The 23836-nt window shown below is 38.9% G+C and overlaps 1 protein-coding gene, 1 long non-coding RNA gene and 1 pseudogene across 2 annotated transcripts; 1 reads left to right on the top strand and 2 right to left on the bottom strand.

Annotated features, from left to right (window-relative positions):
* The first annotated feature begins 1723 nt into the window (after positions 1–1723).
* LOC127168892 (uncharacterized) lies at positions 1724–14363 on the top strand. Its single transcript, XR_007828156.1, has 4 exons — positions 1724–1987; positions 2464–2489; positions 13455–13523; positions 14304–14363. It is a non-coding gene; the product is annotated as an uncharacterized LOC127168892 (long non-coding RNA).
* On the bottom strand, positions 2557–3668 carry LOC127168891 (aerolysin-like protein; annotated as a pseudogene).
* A 3228-nt stretch (positions 14364–17591) lies between the features above and the next one.
* Positions 17592–19793, bottom strand: LOC127167585 (uncharacterized). The gene is made up of 2 exons (XM_051113713.1): positions 18702–19793; positions 17592–18521 (listed from the first exon to the last, which is right to left on the bottom strand). The coding sequence occupies exons 1-2, from the start codon at positions 19791–19793 to the stop codon at positions 17592–17594; spliced, it is 2022 nt and encodes a 673-aa protein (XP_050969670.1).
* Positions 19794–23836: the final 4043 nt, after the last annotated feature.

Here is a 23836-nt window from a genome sequence, read left to right as displayed (position 1 = left end):
TTCCAAAGATTTCACTGACCAACTTAAGTATATTTTGTAAATATAAACATATTTACTTATAAAATATTTTTTTATTTTTTTATTTTTTTATTTGAAGTATGCATCCCACTCCAAAAAAAGTTGGGACAGAGGCACAATAAAAGTGAAAAGGTTTTTTTTTTTTCTATTTTGAATAGAACAACTGCTTTAAAACAGCAAGCAGGTGAATTGGTAACAGGTGAGGGTATCATTTTTGGCTATAAATGGAGCTTCTCAGTCTTCACAAGCAAAGTTGGATCATGGCTCAAAATTTGGCCAGTGAAGACATTGGATTTCTTCTGTACTTAAGTCAGTTAAATAAAGGCTAAAGAGAACATATGACATATTGTTAATTTTATGGCATTTCACAAAATGCCCCAACTTTTAATTGGGGTTGTAGAAAGATGGGAAACATATGCTCCTCATTTTCAAAATAGTTACTATTTTAGTGCTGTCCTGATTTATATATTTGTTATAGTCAATTCAATTTCAAATCTTGCTTTTTTTGTCAGTGTGTTGTGCCAGCTATAATAATAAGAAATGTTTCTTAAGCAACAATCAGCATAATTTCTGAAAGATCATGTAACACTGAAAGCTGTATACTGTAGCTTAGCATGAGAAGAAAACACATTTTAAAATATATTCAAATAGAACGATTTTTTTAACATGGTAGATTTTCTGTTTTTACAGTAAGCTGTTTTTTTAAACAAACAAATGCAACCTTTTCTATGAACCCATTAACAAATCATACTGGTAGTGTATATTATAGGCTATATTTTATTTATAATATATAGGCCCGTTTTGAAAGCATGAAAGCATATCTTAACCCCCAAAACAGCTCATACATAATTTTATATATTTATTTTTTAATGTCATTGAATAGCACATGACATTTATCACATTTTTGATTTTATCATTTTAAGTATCATTATCATTAGAAGCAAAAAAGGAGCCAAAAAGCCACGTGGATATAAATTAGGCTGTATTTGTGCGCTTTGAATAAACTCTTTAGAAATTTGGTATTCAAACGAACCGCAGCCAATCAGCAAACAAAAAGTATTAATATTAATTTGTTTAAACAAGAAGAAAACATCTTTTGCTTTATCGTATCAAACACTTAAGTACTGAAGTCGTTGTTAAGGAAATGATACACCGTCAAGTCTAGGAGCGGGAGTATTGGTGTAAACTAGCAGCGAACAGCACTGCTACACTGACCGCGAACAGCGCGACACGTGTGTTAAAGCACATAGATCCCGTTATAATCGGTCCTCCAGTAACAAGTGAGCGCGAGCGCTACAGTAAACGGATGCCGCGTTCTGTTTCTGCCTGCGGGATTCCACACGCCTTCGCTACCGACAAGTTGAGAAATAGATATAGAAAGTGCGCTTTGATGTATCCAGTGTAGAGACAGCGTTAGGATGTGGCAGACCATTTTCTTTTGCAAGTTTCAGCTCATACATCTTTGGTGTAAACTCGTCTTGACCAAACGCCCCCCCAGGAACAGCTCAACGCCCCTTTTCAAAAATATTGCTTCCAGCGCCCCCCGATGCTGTCCGAATGCCACCTGTCGAAACCTAATAGGATGTTGCGCATACGCGACTGAACGAATCACTCCCCGAGACGACTCATTCTTCCCAGGTCACATTAAAGATTCATTCAAAATGAATGAATCGTTCAAGAACTACCCGTAAACGCGCATCCGAGAGCCTGTGCTACACAAGCTTTTGTGCTTAGAAAGTATACAAATTTTTATTTTTCGAAAAAAATGACCGATCGTTCACTAGATAAGACCCTTCTTCCTCGGCTAGAGCTCTTTGAAGCTGCATTTAAACTACATTTTGGAAGTTCAAAATCGGGGGCACAATTGAAGTCCATTATATGAAGAAAAATCCTGAAATGCTTTCCTCAAAAAACATAATTTCTTTACGACTGAAGACAGAAAGACATGAACATCTTGGATGACAAGGGGGTGAGTAAATTTTTTTGTAAGTGGACTTCTCTTTTAAAATGATATAAATATCAGTTGTCACACTATATCTCCCAGTAATGTCTTTAAATGCTTAATTTTATGACCAAAGCTAAGAAAACTAAGAAAAATACACTAAGAAAATTTTTATTGTAGTATGTTTTTCAAGAAAACACTGTTTCAGTGTTTATACTGTTACACTTTATCTCCCAATAATGTCTTTAAATGCTTAATTTTATGAAAATTTATTTCTGGGTGCATCTAACTTAATATTGTCAAATTCATACTTGATGTGTCATGTCCACTTAAGGATTAAACAAACTAAGAAGGTTAATAGAAAGTTTCACGAAATTGCCCAACCTGAACCTTCACTGCATTTGTTTGGTTTTGAAAACCTGGATTAAACAAATTTGTATGATGGTATATATTTTTACACTGGTGTGCTAAATTAGGATTAAATAATAAAGGTTTCTTCACAGAAGGACATGTGCAGGAAACAGAAAATGTAAGTATAAGCTTTTTATTAAATGTCAAATTATACATGTTTGGAATTCTTGCATGATTTCCTAGATATTATTTTAATGTGATTACACAAAGTAGAAGCAACATCGCTGTTTCTATATTAAAATCAAAATTATTATCCCCTGAAATCACAAACACCCAAGAAAATTACAACTAAATGTGGATAAAAAAAAAAACATAAAATGAAAGAATTTATTGATTACATCTGTCTTAACATTACAGATCATATTCTTTAGTATCCACTTTGATATCAGTGTAAGTGACACCTTTGTACTGGCCACTGGTTTCATACTCTAACACACCGCCGTTCTTGCAAGTGATAATCATTGTGCCAGTGTAAGGCAGGTCAAATGTGGCTCTGCCAATGGTGATGTCAACATCCACCTTTTTTTTTGGTGGAACATCGATAGCAGTAGACAGGGTTTCCTTTCTCTCATCCGACTGCTCATGACTATAAGTGCTTTCTGTTCCAACGATGATACTGTATCCTGCTGTAAATTCTGCCACCTCTGGAATCCCTGCCTTCACTTCCACACTAAATGTTGCTGTAAAGCTGTTACTCACAGCCCATGAAGATTTTGTGGTTATTGTCTTTGAGGTTTCAACTGTTTGCTTTTGAGCAATGGAGCTGTTGTTCTTGTAAGTGACGGATTTGAGCTCTTCCAGTGTTACCTTTGGTATCAGTTGGTTTATTGTGGGATAGCTGACATTGGTGAGAACTGTTGATTGAACTGCATTGAGAAACATGAATCCCATACAGTCAATGTCTGCACCAGCTCTTCCTACAACTCCCAAACAATATCCAGAGCCAACATCCATGGGATATTCTTTTTTCAAACCCCAGCTCGTCATCTTTGCAAAAAATTCTCCACTCTTACTGGTCTTGAATTTGATGGCTCCAAGACGTGATCCTGCTCCGTTTCCCCACAGGGACAGTGAGGTGAAACACTCACCAGGCGTGAATATGTACTCTTGATGTGATCCAGATGGCTCTCCAAAGGTTTCTCTTCTGCCATCTGAAAGGCAAACCCTTACAGCCTTCACCTGCCATTCTCCCACCCACACCCAGATCTTCTCTAGACTGGCACCGTTTTCCCCACCAGTCAATGAAAATTCTTCCTCCCCTTCCACCAGTTATCTCTAGAGTTTCTGGGTAGGACATCTTTGAAGTAAATGGATCTGAAAGTTACATCACAGATTAATATTATCATTGGCAATCTAAATCTAGTATATTATTAGTATATTTCCCTTGTGTTTTATTTTAAAACAGCCAATAAATGTTTTTCTTTTCATTCTTGTTCAGTATTGTCTGCCTATAGGAACAAGGATGGGAAACACTGCTGAGTAGTCCTGCAGTAAAAATCTTAATAAAAAAGTAATTGTCACTGGAAATATACTTACATAGGTGACTGTAGTCTGATGAAATTCTCAAGATTAGCTTGTCTGGTAAAAGCCAGAAAAGTGAGTTGTGTTTGGTTGGGATGCTGCTTAAATAGAGCTCCAAAAGGGGCAGGCAGTTCCTGGGAAAACACCAAGACACCCTGGGTCAATGTAATCTTCAGTGTAAGTGTTTGAATATGTATGCAACAGCATACATATTCAACAGCATTCCCATAACTGAATGACAGCCCTGGATACTTGTCAGTACATAGAAAACATGACATCGATTTTACCATAACAATTCGAGCCAGAGTCTGACAATGAAACGGCTGAAGTGGCTGATCGACAAGTTAGCATGGTCTACCGTGGAAAGTGCTCGCAATTTGCTTATGTAAGCGAACCGGGCACACCTCTATGTTGTAAACTTAAACATTGTATAATGCATTAAGGCGGCTTCCACACCCACCACGGAAAGCGCTGCGCTGGCAAAAGTTCATTTGAACAACTCATTTGACCGCCTTGCGCGCGCATGCTTTAGTCGAGACAGAAACAAGCCGTCCTCACGTGGCGGAAGAAATTGAAACGAATGGGTTTCATAGCACAGAGCTTTCCGCATTCGGTGTGAAACCCGCTCGTGCACCATCCTTTATCATTACTCCAACTAATGAGACAGACAGACAGTCAAGCTGCATCAATCACAAATTGTCAGACTACAGTGGGTCCACAGCTGAACAACAGAACTATACAAGCGTGATTTAGCCGGTTAGCAAGACATGTGCAGGGTTGTTACACAACATAACATACACAACTACATATTTTGAACGATCGCTAGAAAATACAATCTTTGTAGATTCATCTTTTGGAAGTGAATATAAAACACAGCGTAGGATACAGCGTTTTCTGTATAATCTACGTGTAAATTTCCATGTGACGTAAACCACATGGAAATTTTACTGTTTGTGGGCAATCGCGACGTAGAACGTGGGCGGACATAATGCAAATGTGTTACTTCGTGACGTGTGGCCGTAACAGAAAAAGATTCAAATTCCTGACGACTCGATCAGGCAAATGTGAGCCGACTCTTTTTTTGACAGACAATAACTTTATTTATCTTGCACTGTCGGCTTCACAACTTTGCAGATCATTTATGTTCACATACAGCTACATGACACACTGCATGAAAGATCATATTTAAAAAGGCATAATAGGAGCACTTTAAATGTGACCCTGGACCACAAAACCAGCCATAAATGTAAATTTCTCAAAATTGAGATTTATACATCATCCGAAAGATGAATAAATAAGCTTGATGTATGGTTTGTTAGGAAATTACAATATTTGGCTGAGATACAACTATTTGAAAATCTGATTTTCAAATCTCAAAACACTGAGAAAACTGCCTTTAAAGTTGTCCAAATTAAGTTCATAGCAATGCATAATACTAATCAAAAATTAAGTTTTGATACGTTTTGGTGGGAAATGTACTAAATATCTTCATGGAACATGATCTTTACTTAATAACCTAATGATTTTTGGCATAAAAGAAAATTTGACCCATCCAATGTATTTTTTGGCTATTTCTACAAATACACTCGTACAACATAAGACTGGTTTTGTGGTCCAGGGTCACAAATAGTAAGGAAACTTCAACTTCGTCAATTCAAGTCAAGTTATTTATTTGTATAACACCCACAATACACAATGTTTCAAAACAGCTTTATAGTAAGTTTACCTCTGTAATGGCTTTATGCTTTAACATGGTTAGACCATGGTTAGTATGGAAATTTCTGGGATTCGGTGCCTTTTGCACTGATCATAATATTATCGTCTTAAGCAACATCACTTTTAAAGTTGTCTTTGATGTAAATAACATATTTTAAACTTGAAGCATATTTAAGTTTTTTATATATAATTCTAAACATTTTACAGCATTGTCCCTCAAAATATTGTCCACCCTGATATATTCCACTATTGGCCCTTTAAATGAAAGTTTGAAAAAGGAAATTACATCAAATGGCTGACATCATTTCCTTGGAGGGAAAACAACTGGGAAAGGTGAGTAAGAGCCTCTGTTTTGTTAATTGTATGTTTTCAGCATGTTAAGGGGAATATGAAAATAAATAAAAGTTCTTATTTGTAAAAGTGGCATTTAAAAAAAAAAAAACATTCAGTTCTTTAGGTCAAAATGTCCACCCTGTTAGTGTCCACCACAATCAAGTTCAAACTACATGAGTTTTGTAATTAGCTGTATGTCACATATTATATGAGTCAGTTTAAATACCTAAGGTTGTTTTACATCTTACTATTAAATTACACAAGAATTTACTTTTTTTCTTAAAATGTGTTTTATTTTGTATGTGCTATGATGTCCAAAAGGCACTGAATCCCATGAAATTCCCAGTAGTAACCACGTATTAATCCTGGTTTTACTACACTAACTGTAGTTTTACCATGGTAGTTCCAGTAAAACTGTGGTTATACAAATGGTAATGGTCTGTTTTTACATATTTTACCTTTCCAATCTGATGTGGTCAACTTCAACATGTCCACCCTGTTAAGGGGAGTATGAAAAAAGTAAATGGCAGAGCTACTGCAATACAGGCATTTGTGGTTAAAAAGTATATACGTTTAAAAAATGATCAGAAAATTCTTATTCTGGAGTAAACAAGTCCTTTTTGGTTTTTCCATTGAGAGATAGACTTATTTGCTTGGAATCATTGGTTTCCAAACGCACTTGACTCATCAGTCTACAATACATTCTCCCAAAAGGTTAGAGGATCTGGGTGTGTTATTCAAACATCCTGTAATGCTTTTCTTGGTTAGCGGTGGTTTTCCCCTCGCCACTCTATCACAGATGCTGTTTTCCTATGCTGTTTTTTATGGCGACATGCCAATCAGCTAACCAACTCAAAACACCTGCAAACATTTCCTGAGCCTTCAAAATGGTCTCTCAGTTTGGTTCACTCGGCTATACAATGGGGTAGATTGCTGATCTGACATCTGTCCAGAAGACAGTCATTGACACCCTTCACAAAGAGGGTAAGCCACAAATATGACAGACAATGTCAGCGGCGTCTTGCCTGGGCTAAGGAGAAGAAGAAATGGACTGTTGCCCAGTGGTCCAAAGTCCTCTTTTCAGATGAGAGCAAGTTTTGTATTTCATTTGGAAACCAAGGTCCTAGAGTCTGGAGGAAGGGTGGAAAAGCTCATAGCCCAAGTGGCTTGAAGTCCAGTGTTAAGTTTCCACAGTCTGTGATGATTTGGGGTGCAATGTCATCTGCTGGTGTTGGTCCACTGTGTTTTCTGAAAACCAAAGTCACTGCTCCCGTTTACCAAGAAAAGATGCTGATTTCATCTTCCAGCAGGATGTGGCACCTGCACACACTGTCAAAAGCACCAAACGTTGGTTAAATGACCATGGTGTTGGTGTGCTTGACTGGCCAGCAAACTCACCAGACCTGAACCCCATAGAGAATCTATGGGGTACTGTCAAGAGGAAAATGAGAAACAAGAGACCAAAAAATGCAGATGAGCTGAAGGCCACTGTCAAAGAAACTTGGGCTTCCATACCACCTCAGCAGTGCCACAGACTGATCACCTCCATGCCACGCCGAATCGAGGCAGTAATTAAAGCAAAGGGAGCCCCTACCAAGTATTGAGTACATATACAGTAAATAAACATACTTTCCAGAAGGCCAACAATTCACTAAAAATGTTTTTTTATTGGTCTTATGAAGTATTCTAATTTGTTGAGATGAGTGAATTGGTGGGTTTTTGTTAAATGTGAGCCAAAATCATCACAATTAAAAGAACCAAAGACTTAAACTACTTCAGTCTGTGTGCACTGAATTCATTTAATACACAAATTTCGTAATTTGAGTTGAATTCCTGAAATAAATCCACAACATTCTAATTTATTGAGATGCACCTGTATATATAAAGAGAGAAAGAGAGAGAGGCATCTCAGTCACAATTCATTAAAAGGCAAGATTTAACAAATATCATTTACAGCTTTATTGTGTATGCATATTATTTAATAATATTTGATGCATCAGGTTTTTATAACTCATATATTATGATATAGTGAGAATATGGAGCGCATAATCAAGGAGGGAAAAAAACACCTTCCAGAGAGCAAAACTGTGCAATGTGGTGCAGATGCTGATATTTTATGAACAAAAAATAAGAGGTAATTCTAATAACTTAAAGTAAAACAATAAATTTTTTATAACAATATATACAACAAACATACATTCATAGCATTAAAGGAGAAGTCCACTTCCAAAACAACAATTTACAAATAATTTACTCACCCCTTGTCATCCAAGATGTTCATGTCTTTCTGTCTTCAGTCGTAAAGAAATTATGGTTTTTGAGGAAAACATTTCAGGATTTTTCTTCATATAATGGACTTCAATTGTGCCCCGATTTTGAACTTCCAAAATGCAGTTTAAATGCAGCTTCAAAGGGCTCTAAACGATCCCAACCAAGGGTCTTATCTAGCAAAACAATGTCATTTTTTTGGAAAAATAAAAATTTGTATACTTTAAGCACAAAAGCTTGTGTAGCACAGGCTCTGGGATGCGCGTTCAAGACATACTGTTGAATCATGTCGAAAGGTCACACCGAACGTAGGCGGAACTACAGACCCAGTGTTTACAAAGCGAACGTGCAAAGACTAAGAAAGTGCAAGTAAGTCAAACGCTGTTTACAAACAAAAAGGTACAATGTGTCGGACGATTCTGAAGTTGTAGGAGAAAATAAGGTGGAGTTTTTTGCCATACTCTACCTTTTTGAGCCGGAGTACACAGACAATGAATTTAGACGTGATTCGTAGTAGTGATGGGAAGTTCGGATCATTTTACCGACTCAGACCTTTGCCAAATGAACAGAACAACTTTTTACTCATTCAGCAAAATGAACGAATCTTTTTTCGAGTCATTTAGTTATTTTTAGCAAAATCAACATCACATGACAGCACCATAAGATGAACGAACGACTTGAAAAACCCGAAGACTTGAAACAGGTGAACTAATTCCAGTACAGAACCTAATAGGATGTTGCGCATGCACGACTGAATGAATCACTCCCCGAGACGACTCGTTCTTCCAGAGTCACATTAAAGATTTGTTCAAAATGAACGAATCGTTCAAGAACGACCTGTGGACGCGCATCTGAGAGCCTGTGCTACGCAAGCTTTTGTGTTTCAAAATTATATAAAATTTTATTTTTCGGAAAAAATCGTAGATCGTTTCGCTACATAAGACCCTTCTTCCTCGGCTGGGATCGTTTAGAGCCCTTTGAAACTGCATTTAAACTACATTTCGGAAGTTCAAAATCGGGGGCACAATTTTAGATATATGAAGAAAAATCCTGAAATGCTTTCCTCAAAAACCATAATTTCTGTACGACTGAAGACAGAAAGACATGAACATCTTGAATGACAAGGGGGTGAGTAAATTATTTGCAAAAATAATTTAATTCTCCAGAGAATCTTTCAGGACTGGTTTGCTTTCAATCGGGCGAAAAACCTAGGACTAATTCAACAGGATCACAATCGTACGTAAGGTGTGCGTGTTGTCCCGCATGAGCCAAGAATTCTAATGACATAATACACTTGATGCTGTGACTGGCGGTTTAGGAGTTATGAGCGATTTTGTACTTTTGATCATTGTAGCGCCCCCGTCAGGCTGATTGAGGTGAACCTTGGTGACGTTGTTGGCTGTGTGAGTACTACCCCTCCAAGTTTCAAGTCTCTATGACTTAAAGTTTGGTCTGCATGATCAGTTTTACGTGGAGAACGCTGATCTGTGACCATTCTAACAATTACAATAGGGTTTCAGCGCTATGCGCTTGCACCCCTAATTATAGCCATTAAAGTGCCCCTATTATGGATTATAAAAGGTTCATATTTTGGTTTTGAGAGTCCCCAACAACAAGTTGACATGCATGCATATAATATGCATTTATTTTTACCTTATTTGCTCAACGACTCCCAAACTGTTCATTAAAACGAATCATTTGTCCAAACCATTTGCGTGACACTAATCTGCGGTGATTGGTTAGATGACCCAGTCTTTTGTGATTGGTTTAACATTACTGTCACCGTTACTCTAGCCTACAACTCGGTGGTAAACAACAACACCCAAACAGCCAGTATATGCGTCAACCCAACACAGAAACGTATTGATAAAGCACTGCAGCTTGTACACCAACGTTTGTTCTATTCTTTGTCAGAACTTTAAGTAATAACAACGACATACATTCACTATTCATCGACACATTTCTAGACAATAGCGAGTGAACAGATAAAGCTGTCAGCTGGTTAACCAGAGACCTACGAGCTGCGCTAAGCGAACACAACAAACACACCTCTAAATACTTATTTTGCATTTTGCGGACATTATGCAAATGTGTTACTTTGTGACATGTGGCCGTAACAGAAAAAGATTCAAATTCCTGACGACTCATTCAGGCGATTGTGAACAGACTTTTTTTTTTTTTTTTTTTTTTTGATAGACAATAACTTTATGTATCGTGCACTGACGGCTTCACAACTTTGCAGATAGTTTTTTCTTTTCTTAGTAATCATCATCCCAGGTTTATTAAGTTAACTAAAACTATAAATCATTTTTAAAAATCATTTTTAAGCCTAAATTTACGTAATTTCAGCCTTTTTTTGTTGTTTTTGCTCATAAGTATGGTTGAATTGGATCAAAGAAGCAAAAGAACAGAATTCATTCATTTATTCAAAATAGAAATCTTTTTTAACAATGTAAGTCTTTACTATCACTTTTCACACATTCTTGTCATAATATAATAATAATTTCTTTCAAACCAAGAAAGAGAAAAAAAAAAATGTACTGACCCCAAATCCTGAAGCTTGAGCTTTGTGCTTTCTGAAGGATCATGTGACTTCGAAGAGTGGAGTAATGATGCTGAAAATTCAGCTTTGCATCACAGATATACTGGGGTACTGGGGTAAGTTGTAACAGTCAGACAAAAGAAGCAAAAACAGCAGCCACCTCATAAAGTTTGTTTCAAAAACAGGTTTATTGAAACAATCTAAAAAATGATACAAAAATGATGTTTATCTAAAAATGTAACAATGCAAACATGTTTTCTGTAAGGGGTAGGTTTAGGTTTAGGGTTGGGTTAGGGGATAGACAATATCGTTTGGTCAGTATAAAAACTACAGAAGTCTATGGAAAGTCCCCACAGTTCACTAAAACAAATGTGTGTATGTGTGCTTTTGGTTTATATATCCTGGTGGGGACTTAAATCTGAATACACACATACTAATGAGGACTTGTGTCACGATGGGGACCTAAATTGAGGTCCCCATGGGTACAAAAGCTTATAAATCATACAGAATGAGATTTTTTGAGAAAGTAAAAATGCAGAAAGTTTTCTATAAGGGTTAGGTTTAGGGGTAGGGTTAGGGTAAGGGGATAGAAAATACAGTGTGGACAGTATACAAACCATTGCGCCTATGGAAAGTCCCCACAAAGATAATAAACCAGACGTGTGTGTGTGTGTGTGTAAATTAGACTAGAACAAACTTCCTTAACATTATTTATGCTTACTGAATGCTCAACTCAACAGTTTACTGAGATAAGTCAATTTTAGATCTAACACAAAACCAATGTTTTTAACCCTAGAGTGCAGACTTGGTGGATCCAGAAACTGCACAGGGCATGTTTTACCTACACTTCCTTTGGCTCTGAGCTGCCAGAAATGCTCCATACAGACAACATGAAAGTTGTCAGTTCTATGTAAGGGAATGCTAGAATGTGTTACAACTAGGGTTGCAAAAAAAGTGGAAAATTTTCAGTAAATTTCAGGAACATTCCAGAAATTCTGAAAACTTTCTAGGATTTTTGGAATCTTCCAGGGATTTTTGGAAAGTTTCCAGAAATTTACCTGAAATTTTCCACCCCTTTGCAACCCTATTTACAACTTACCCCACCCCTGTCATCCAGTGTTTAGTTAGCTGTACTAGCATTATGGTTTGAAATGAAAAATGCATAACATTTTGCCTGAGAATCTACAATTTATTCTAAAGTTATATGATTTTATCTGCAACATTTTAAATACTAAGTGAAATATAGTTTTGGTCAAATAAATTGTATTTTTACATGAAAAACAGTTTTTTTCTTCATAAAATTTGCATATACCTACACTGTAAAAAAAACTCTTAGTAATCATCACCCCAAGTTTATTATAGTTGACTAAAACCATTAAATGCCTTTACTATCACTGTTAATCTATTTAATGCATCCTTGCTGAATAGCAATATAATTTTTTTTTCTAGTATCTAACCAATATGGGGCTTCACTGGAGATGTGCTGCTTGCTCGATAAATTGCTTCAAAGCTTCAGGGCCTCTATCAATACCCACATTTTCAGTTTTTGCACCTAACCACGTGTCTAAAACAGGATGTATTTCCTGTATGAAGTGTTTAAGACCGCAATTCTGTGTAGAATTTTTATTAACCAATGGGACACACTTGCAACATAGTATTTAGAGCTTTATTTACTCATTTAGTACATTTAATACTTCACACTTCAAAATAAACTTGTACGTTTCTGTTCAGTAGTCCCTATGAATGATAGTTGTGGTGTTTCTAATTATGATAAAGCAGCTACAAACGTTTTATAAAATACACATATGCATCTTTTTTGTAATAGTTTACATTTTACAGAAGTAATTAAATTAACTTGTACTTGCACAACCAGACTAATAAGTGTTAAGCATAATACGGTACTAATTCATCTTTTTTTAAAAAAACTCAAAGCCAGTTTTGTGTTTCCTCAAAAAAACTTATCTCTCATCTCTATTTTATTGAAAAAAAGATTGGGTGTGGCAAGTTTATCACATTTTCAGTTGAAGTCTAGGGGTTGTGGCATTCTGGTACATAAATCTACTCCGTTTGCGGTATCACAAGTTATTGAAGATCATAAGGGCAGATATGTCATTCTACCAGGAACTTTATTTTCAACCCCTATAATTCCTGCTAATGTCTGTGCTCCTAATTATGATGATGTTACCTTTATGTTACCATTTCGTAGTCCAGTAGTAGTAGATTTTAGCTGTGTGATGTGTCCGCAACTTGAGTTGTCTTCAAAAAATTTTTTTCAGTGATTATTCCATCTTTCCTGCATAACTATGGTTTTTATTAAAGTTTTTAAAAGGATACCACCTTATTGGGACAATAAACCCCTCCCTACACCCATCCCTATCCCTACCCAGTAAACACCCAAATATTTTCAAATACTACCTTCATTTTTATTTAAAATGAATGGCTTTCTGATCTGATATGTGATGGGAAAAGAGAGAACGACAAATTTGGCAAAAGTGGATTCAAACTCCGGTCGATAGCGTCAAATACAACCTTATGCTTTACTCGCTGCGACACTGCTATTAGTGCTTATCAAACATCTTTTGTAATGTTTCCTAGTGGGTGTAGTTAGTGTAAATATCCTCTGCCAACAAGGCAGACTATTTGCAATTAGTGTAAATGGACATTTCGATAAAGTAGATCTTGACTTTGATCTGTTTCTCACAGTGCTACAATGCAGAATGAACAGAAGTGTCTCGATCGTACTAAAGACTGGGTGATTTCTGTCAAGGAAAAGTAAGTTCTTGTCTGTGATGATTGTCTTAAAACAATTAATTAGTATGATTTGAATTCACTGATTTTATCTTCTTTATTCATTTGACAAGGACGGTGCTGATTAATATACAGAAACAAAACTGGAAATGAGCCAGTGTTTTCATTACATTTGTCCAACTCAAAAGACTATATGTGACCTTGGACCCCAAAACCATAAGGATCTTGGATTTTGAAATTGAGATTTATATATTATCTGAAAGCTAAATAAATAAGCTTTCCATGGATGTATGGTTTGTTAGGATAAGACAGAGATACAATGATTTGAAAATCTGGAATCTGAGGGTGCAAAAAATCAAAATATTGAGAAAATCACCTTTAGAGTTGTCCAAATTAAGTTTTTAGCAATGCATAGTACTAATAAAAATTTAGGTTTTGATATATTTATGGTAGAAAATGTACAAAATATCTTTACTTAATATCCTAATGATTTTTGACCCATACAATGTATTTTTGATTGTTGCTACAAATACTGTTTATTCGTGTTACAAAGACTGGTTTTGTGGTCAAGGGTCACGTATTTATCTAAAAATAAGCAGTTATGAAAGCTGTTGGATAATCTGTGAAGGATAATCATTGCATTCATATGCATCATGGCTTGACCAAAACTTAATGAATTTCTAATAAATCTAAAATGATTTTGACTAAATTGACAAAAGAAGATCATTTGAAGATATATTTTAAAAAGGATGGTATCCCTGTGTTTTTTCCTGTTGCCAATCCCTCCTCTATCTCTCTTTGCAGGTTAATTCGTGATTCCAATAATTTCCAGCCTGTTAGCTCTAACTGGATTCAGAGAGAAGTGGTTCGTTCAGCAACTTCCTTCATTAGAGAAACTGAAGAGACATTCTGTGTAAAACAGTAAAACAGCACTTATTGAGAAATGACTGTTGTTAAAGTGTGTTAAAAGCTTGTTAAAACATTTTCTCAAGGGAGGTGGATGCCAGTTTATTGTGTATCCTGTAACCCCTCAAACTTAAAAGGAAGCTACTCTGAGGGGGTTCACAGATATTTGAAGGGTACTGAATAAAAACATAACCACTCCTTCAAACAAATATGCTTTTTCCCTTTTTTTTATTCTCCACAGTGTAAATAATAATAATATGTAATTGCCACTAATAAATGAATAGATGTTTATACCATTTAGCAGTCTTTGTCTGCATCAAAGTCAATGAAATAAATACACTTATCATGTGAGTCCATGCGGTCAATGAAGCGAACTGAAGAGGATGAGATGAGTAGGAATCAAACGAGCTTGAGTGCGATGCAATGTAATCCAATAGGTCCGATGAATGAGATGATTGTTAATGGCGTCGACGATTTGAATATCGCGCTTTAAGCTGACCAGCCCAAACAAACACGATCCAACTCCTCCGTTGCTCAGTAGACATGCCGTGAACTCGTCCTTGATGCCCAAGTGATTCAAATGTGGTGAGTTAAACAACTGATAGCGGTCCAAACCACCGGGGTTATACTGAGTGTTCGTAAGCGAAAGAGAAGAGACCTCTCTAAAAAGAAATCACAACATCCCCGATCAATAACAACAATTTCCAATGCATCATGTTGGAAACATATCCGGACAATACTCACATTTGAGCAGAAACTTAAAAAGTTCTCAAACGAGGACTCTGAGTGGGCAGGTAGCGTTTGCCACGCGGTTGCCTACACCAAACTGACTCACACTGAAATGGACGCGCTTAAATGAGGAAATACACTAGGCCTTAGCGCCCTCTAGCGGCTCCCTGCGATATTTTATCCGGCCATGAAAACGAACATTTTTATACATTTTAGAGCACAAAAAAAAAAAACAACACATTAGAAAATAAACTAAAGTAGCGATTACATCGTTACATACCCCTCCCTAGGGTCCAAAAATTTGACCATGGCAAATTTTTAAATTCTGTGTATGGTATGTATCTTCTTGAGAAGGATCAGACAACATAACCACCCTATAGTTCACAGGACCTAGTTTCTTTGTAACTTTAGCTGGGCCTTTCCATTTTGGAGAGATCTTGGCCATAAAGGCATCATCAGCACGTGATAGAGGATGCGTTCGTATACCCACACTAAATCTCCCTCTCTAAAATTTTGAGTTCTTCTATTGAGATTGTAGTACTTTCTTTGTTTGGCTTGTGCCTTCCCTACATTCTCTTTTACTGACTCGTACAGTAGTTGTTGCCTGTCAAGAACACTGTAAGCTGGTTGGTCTGGATCTGGGGGATTTTGTAAAGCTCTTTGCAAAGGTCCTTTTAGCTAGTCCTAAAGCGATTTCTGCAGGAGAATGTCCCGTACTCTCGTGCCAGGCAGTGTTAAGTGCGAATCTGAACTCACATAACCACTGATCCCAAGTACGGTGGTTCTCTTCAACATACATGGCAATCATGGTCTTAAGGCTCCGATTGACTCGTTCAGTGAGGTTTGACTGTGGGTGATATGCCATGGTAAGCTTTTGTGTCACTTGCCATTGCTTGCACAACTGCTCTAGGAGTTTGGAGGTGAACTGTGTTCCTCTGTCAGACACGATGAAAGCTGGTGTTCCCCATCTTGTAAAGATCTCTTCTAAAAGAATTCTCACAATTGTTGTAGCTTTAGCGTTTCTCATGGGAAAAACTTCTACCCACTTGCTGAAGTAGTCCACAATGACTAGAAGGTACTCATTCTGGCGGGTGCTTCGTGGGAATGGTCCCATAATGTCCATTCCAAGCATAAATCCAGGCTCGACTATGGGCACACTTTGTAGGCTGCCTGCAGGTTTCAGGTTTGTGGGCTTGTACACTTGACATTTCCTACACTCTGTGCAGTGCTGCCATACATCAGTACGTATTGAGGGCCAATAAGCAAATTCTAAAAGACGCATGAGAGTTTTAAATTTACCTAAATGACCACTCAGAGGGCTGTCATGGGCATAAGTCAACATCACTTCTTTCAATTTTGCAGGAACGACTACCTGTAATCTCTGACCTTCTTTGGGGCATGGAACACTCCGGAATAAAACTTCATTTTTGATGACATAGTGTGTCCTCTTAAGATCGGTGGTGTGCTGTTTCTTGGCGTTAACCATGATCTCTTGACACTCTGGGTCCTTTTTCTGTTCGTCAGCCATTTCTGACAAGTCTAGTGGCAAATCACAAGTGAGAGGATTAAAACCATGTTTAACTGGTGTGTGCAGCAACGCGGCTGGTGATTCCGCTGAATATCTTCTGGATAAGACATCAGGCACTACATTACATTGCCCTTTTAGGTACCGTACAGTAAAGTGATATCCCTGAAGTCTAATCGTCCATCTTTCCAGTCTAGATGAGGGCTTTGGATGCCGAAAGAGCCAGACTAAGGATGCATGGTCTGTGATTACTTCAAACGCTCGGCCTTCCAGATAATGGTGCCACTTTTCTACTGCCCACACGACTGCTAGACATTCTTTCTCGGATGTTGAATAGGATTTCTCTGCACCTCGTAGTAACCGGGAGGCATATGCAATCACTCTCTCTTGGCCATCAACTTCTTGCGTCAGCACAGCTCCTAAGCCCACATTACTTGCATCAGTCTGTACTTTAAAAGAACAATCAAAGTTAGGTGTACTTAAAACAGGTGCTCTAGTCATTTCATCTTTGATGAGATCAAATGAACGCTGGCATTCTTCGGTCCACTTCCACTCTGCGTCTTTTCTCTTCAGTGCATGTAACGGTGCTGTTTTGGTGGAGAAATCAGGAATAAAATGATGGTACCATGCTGCAAGGCCTAAGAAGCGTTGTACCTCTTTTAAGGACTTGGGAGTTGGAAAAGTTCTGACAGCATCCACCTTGTCTGAATTCACCTTGACTCCATCAGCTGTAATGGTATGACCTAGGTAATCAAGTGAGGCACGGATGAACTTACATTTCTTGAGGTTTAGTGTGAGACCGGCCTTGTGCAGACTGTGAAACACTTGTTTGAGATGGTGCAGGTGAGTCTGTAGGTCTGGGGAGTAGACAATGATATCGTCAATGTAAACCATGCAACACTTGTTTTTATGTTCCCTCAGAACTTGCTCCATTAACCTTTGGAAAGATGCTGCTGCGTTTTTGAGGCCAAACGGGAGACACAAGAATTCATATATTCCTGAAGCTGTAACGAAAGCGTTTTTTCCACACTCGCTGGATTCATCTCAACTTGCCAATATCCACACTTTAAATCCAATGTGCTGAACACTTTAGCTGATTGGAGAGAATCAAGAATATCCGTTATCTGAGGCATGGGATAAGGATCTAGGTGAGTTTTTGCATTGAGCCCACGATAATCAACACATAACCGTGATCCTCCATCTTTTTTATCTACCACTACCACAGGTGAAGCCCAGGGTGACGTAGAAGGTCTGATAATCTTCTGTTGCAGTAGCTCCTTAACCTGCTCTTCAATAAAATCATTCTTAGCCCTCGAGACTCTGTATGGTTTTTTCCGTAAAGGCAGTTCGTCAGTTGTTTTTATCTCATGCCTAATACAATTTGTACGACCAAGCTTAAGTGTACATACTGAAGGCCAATTGTACATAAGAGCTTTCAACTGACTCTTTACCTGAGCTGAAGCATTGGAGCTTTCCACAGCCTGGTCGATCAACTTCAACTCTTCCTCATTGTGCATCGCTCCTTCTCCTTGTGCGACATAAAACTGGATAGAGGCAGGCTCGTGCACGTCATTAAAACACATAGGGTGACTAGAGTTAACATCCGGCAGATATACTCGTGAAGCATTAAAATCAATAACTACTCCAGCCTTTTTGAGAAAATCCACCCCCAAGATGACAGGAACGGCCAAATTCTCATCCTCCATCACATAAAATGTGATCTCCTGTTTCACTCCATATATTTCACATTGCCAGCACACTTTACCTTGGGTTTTCTGACTCTGGCCATTGGCGAGCATGAACATTTGAGCACTTTTGGTCAACTGCTCATCTTTCTGCCTCAGTCTCTGCCATACTTTCTCCTGCAACAAAGAGAAGGTGCTTCCAGTATCAATTACTGCGTTGAAGTACGAGTGCTTTAAAATTAGTGGGGCTTGTAACACATTATTGCAGTGAGAGTTAAAAGCAGGATCAACAAACATGACACGATTTTGTGGTCCTTTTCCATTAGAAGACTTCCTCTTCTGCTCCTCATCTTTTACCTGATTCCATCTCCTCTTGCTCTCTGTCCAGTCCTTCTCTATTTGGGTTCCGAGACGAACCAGATCATTCACAGTTTTTACAGTTCCTCTCAACAGTGAAGCCAATCTCGGATTACAGTTTCTCAGCGTTGCTTGCACCAACTCATTTTCAGGCATTTCAGGATTAATCTTTAATGTCATCGCTCTGTAATTAAAAGCAAAGTCTCTTATATTTTCATTAACCCTTTGTCGACAATTTGCCAGCTTCTGAGCAGCAACTTCTTTATGGTCTTCGTTTAAAAATGAGAAAAGGAACTTCTCTTTGAAGGACGGCCAATCTCTAATATTTTGCCTCTCTGCTCTCCACCAACTTTTAGCAGTATCCTTAAGACTCACAGATAGCGCTGCTAACAACTCTTCATGATGCAGAGGTCTCAACTCATTGTACTCTTCAAACCGATCAATGAAATCAATGGGGTCTTCTGAATCTAAATTACTGAATGTGGGCAAATCCATCTTAACTGTTGGATATGGATTTGGAGATGAAAGATACGTTACTTTCTCTGTGATGTCTTGAGTAAGCGAAGCACTCTTGGATGGGGTTTGAGACAACTTCTGAGAGGTAGCGATACTAGAACAGACAGGAGTAGATGTGATGGGTTTAATGGCTTTGAATTGTTGATCTAGTTGTCGATCTCGACTCTTTAAACAATCCACCATGCTCTGGCTCAATTCATCAACTCGGGTATAACACTGCTGTTTAAGACGATCCAGCTCTCTCTGTAACCGATAGTTAAGCCTGTCTTCACATGCTTTTAACTGCACGTTCAATGTTTCATTGGGAACTAGTTCACTGACTCTATGCTCAATACTACTTATCCGTTGTTCATTTCCTGAATTGTTATGCTGCAATTCATCCTCATAGAACTCAAGTGGTGGAGGAGGTAAAGGCAAATCATCATTTTTAGGCGACAACTCACCTATCTGCTCTGTAGACACATCTCTACCTTCTCTTTCTTCCTCTGAATCCAAGTATAACTCACTAAAGGTATCTATAAGATTTGTAACTTGGTCTCTGTGGTGAACGAATGCTTCACCTGAATAATTTTCCATTGTAGACGGTGATTTATCCTATTTGTTTGAGAAGGGTTTTTCAGTACCATCGAAATTTTATATTTTTATTACAAGGAACCTTGCGTGTCCCTGTTTGGGCGCCAATCTGTAACCCCTCAAACTTAAAAGGAAGCTACTCTGAGGGGGTTCACAGATATTCGAAGGGTACTGAATAAAAACATAACCACTCCTTCAAACAAATATGCTTTTTCCCTTTTTTTTTTTTTTATTCTCCACAGTGTAAATAATAATATGTAATTGCCACTAATAAATGAATAGATGTTTATACCATTTAGCATATACCATTTTCTTTGTCTGCATCAAAGTCAATGAAATAAATACACTTATCATGTGAGTCCATGCGGTCAATGAAGCGAACTGAAGAGGATGAGATGAGTAGGAATCAAACGAGCTTGAGTGCGATGCAATGTAATCCAATAGGTCCGATGAATGAGATGATTGTTAATGGCGTCGACGATTTGAATATCGCGCTTTAAGCTGACCAGCCCAAACAAACACGATCCAACTCCTCCGTTGCTCAGTAGACATGCCGTGAACTCGTCCTTGATGCCCAAGTGATTCAAATGTGGTGAGTTAAACAACTGATAGCGGTCCAAACCACCGGGGTTATACTGAGTGTTTGTAAGCGAAAGAAAAGAGTCCTCTCTAAAAAGAAATCACAACATCCCCGATCAATAACAACAATTTCCAATGCATCATGTTAGAAACATAGCCGGACAATACTCACATTTGAGCAGAAACTTAAAAAGTTCTCAAACGAGGACTCTGAGTGGGCAGGTAGCGTTTGCCACGCGGTTGCCTACACCAAACTGACTCACACTGAAATGGACGCGCTTAAATGAGGAAATACACTAGGCCTTAGCGCCCTCTAGCGGCTCCCTGCGATATTTTATCCGGCCATGAAAACGAACATTTTTATACATTTTAGAGCACAAAAAAAAACAACACATTAGAAAATAAACTAAAGTAGCGATTACATCGTTACAATCCCTCTTTTCTCCTTTTTGTCCCCTCAGGGGGCAGTGTTAGGGTAATTCACACACCATAGGAAAAAAAAAAAAAAAAAAAAAAAAAGATGGTTCTCTTTAAAAAAAAAAAAAAAAAAATACACAATCCAGAACACACACACTGAACTGAAGAGATGAGACGAGCTCTCACTGCAACCGAAGGGGTCTGTGGCTCTGCTGCACTGGGAAGGAGGGCCCTGTCTGATGCAGAGTACGCAGCGTAACGAGACGATGGACGGAGGGCTCACACTGTGACCGACAGGAGCCATGGCCCTGCCTGCTGCACCAGTAGGGAGAGCCCCGTCCGTTGCTGGATGTGCAAATGAGATTTGAAACGATGGCTGAAGGGCTCTCTGTGCGATCAAAAAGGGGCTTTGACTAGCTGCATCGGAAAGGAGAGCCTTGACTGCCCAAGTAAGCAACGTGATTAAAAGCAGGGAATTTATTTGTTTATTTATTTATTTATTTATTTCTGATCAAGGCTAGATGGGCTTCCTTTACGTGGTGGTGATTGGACTGGATGTAGCTTCTGAAAGCCTCTGATGACCATCGACCGACCACTTGTATCTGATGCTGTGAGAGACTTTTTGAGCTGCTGTAGTTGCTGCCCCGATACGAAAATGTGCGGCTGGAAATGTTTGAGCAAGAATCAGTTTTAGATGTCTTTGAATCAGAAACATGTCACACGTTGGTTAGAGTTATTGACGCAAAGAGGGTCAAGAAGGGATTTAGATTGAGCGTTCCTGAGTTGTAAGTAGGAAAAGGGAACCTGATATTTTAAATTGAAGAGGAGGGTAAGGAGGAAGATAAGGAAGGGCCATAACCATTTGCGGAGGCAGCCTCACGCGTGGATTAGCTCCTGACCATTGATAGGGAAACGGAGCAGCAGGAGGGTAAGAGTAAGGTGGCAGATCTAGAGTGGCTAGCGAAGGCAGCCCCACTCTAGCGTCTGCTACCAGAGGTAGAAGGGAAGGGGTGGGAAGGATAGGAGGTTGGAAAGTCATGTCAGCGTGTAGTGTGAGGAGCAGCTGAGTCTGGGGCACAGTCCAGGTTTGCTAATGGCCTGCTGCGTCTTGACAATTGAGGAGAGCTGAAACTTGATCTGGAAGAAAACAACGTTAATTTGAATGAAGTCGAGAGCTGTGGGGAAGGGGAGCACAGGGCGCAATTGTCGGCGAAGGCAGTATCACTATTAAATCGGCTTCTGAGCTAGTGTCTGCTATGGGAGCTGGAGGCCACTGAAAAGAAAAAGGGTTATTAGTAACAGCAGGAAAAGCCTGAGATGTGTGAGCCTGAGTTGCAAGCGGAGACAGCCTCACGCTTTCTTCAGCTGCTGTAGGTCACGGGAAGGGAGTAGGGTTTGAGGCATCCAGAAGAACCTGTGGAGCCAGTGAAGGCAGCCACATGCTACCGTATGCTGTGGGAGCTGGAGGCCACTGAAAAAGAAAAGGATCAGAAGTAACGGTAGGAAAAAGACTGAGATGTGAGGGCCTGTGTTGCACGCCGAAGCAACTTCAGGCTTGTTTCAAGCTGCTGGGAGTGGTTTGTGACAATTTGACAACTTTTGCAACTTTTCATAAAAAGTGAAAAAAATGATAAAAAGACACACTTTTCCTCTTAACCACACAAAATGAATAAAGTGTTGAAACAGCTGGCCAGCTGAGCAGCAGATCAGCTGGTAAGAGAGGTGCTTAGCAGTAAGCTTATCACATACAAATTAGTCGCTAATTGCACTTCTCCAACAAAAACATTAATAGTTGCTTTATGATACACATTAGTTGTGAGTATGCGCCTATGAATGTTAATTTAGGTGCACTGTTGAGCTTATTTTTCTTGAAAAACAATCTTTTTCCATCGTATCTGTCTGTGTACAACATGTAATTTAAAACCCAGCTAAATGCTAGTACAAAAAAAAAAAAAAATTATACGGACCATTTGAGTAATTTGGTCCGTATTCACCTACAAACGCACACACACACACACACACACAAAAATAATTTGCAAAAATCATTGGCTTGCGTCGCGCTAGTGATTGCTACAAGAGCTGGAGGCCTGACTGCATGCGGTGCTGCGGCCGGAAGAGCCACAGTAAAAAGTTGAGCCGAAGCGGGAAGCGAGTGAGGGTTTGCTGTGTTGAGAACTGAGACGTGACCCGGGCTCGTTGATGCCTGCCACTGCGACCCAACGCTCGAGCAGAGCCAGGTCTTGTGCGGGACTATGGTGGTGTCAAACGAGGAGAGTTCGGGGCTTTGCTCGATCTATTGGCCGTCGTAGTGGCTGGATTGGATTTAGGAGTGAAGTTGGCTTATCTGCAGGGTGAAAAAATATTTCAGACGGGTCCGCTTTATTTGTCCTCTGTGAGAATGGTTCGTCATATATACGCAAACAGCGTATACTGTCCACTTTCCAAGCGGAGGATATATTGGCATGGTCGAATGATACGAGGATGCCAGGGAAGAAACTGGAAGTCTTGCCGGTGGAGGCGATGTTAAGCCTTGGCGTTGGTGAGCATGTGGCTAATCGAGCAGAGCGACGGTCGCGATGAAGCATGGTGCTCGACGGCAGTTGCGACAGTAGATCTTGTGTAACATTACGGGTCTCGTCATTGTGCAGAAATGGTTGAGTCTGTGATATAATGGCCAATGGAGCAAAACTGAATGCCGAAGAACAGTCGAATGACAGAAGTAAGTCGGCTGTGTGCATATATAGGTGTGTTTGACTTCATCCACGGCTACAGATGGCGATTAACGAGAGTAGCCGAGAGCAGTCGCGGGCGGAGTTGAAACGGAGGCGCCAAGTCGGACACTTTCTGCTCTCGTCAGTGAAGCTCTCGTGGTGTTTGCATGCACTATCACAGATTACGTGAATTAAATGCAATATTTATCAAATACACAAACTTTTCAAAAGCATTTTCATGAGCAACAGAAACAGGTTTCATATACTGCTTAATACAGCGCCATCTTAACAAGAATAATGATCAACATAAACATATACTGTTTAAATACTAATAAAGTG

The sequence above is a fragment of the Labeo rohita genome, chromosome 7 (assembly GCF_022985175.1).
Source record: "Labeo rohita strain BAU-BD-2019 chromosome 7, IGBB_LRoh.1.0, whole genome shotgun sequence".
In the NCBI taxonomy this organism is placed as follows: Eukaryota; Metazoa; Chordata; class Actinopteri; order Cypriniformes; family Cyprinidae; genus Labeo; species Labeo rohita.
This window is presented reverse-complemented; position numbering and strand designations above follow the sequence as displayed.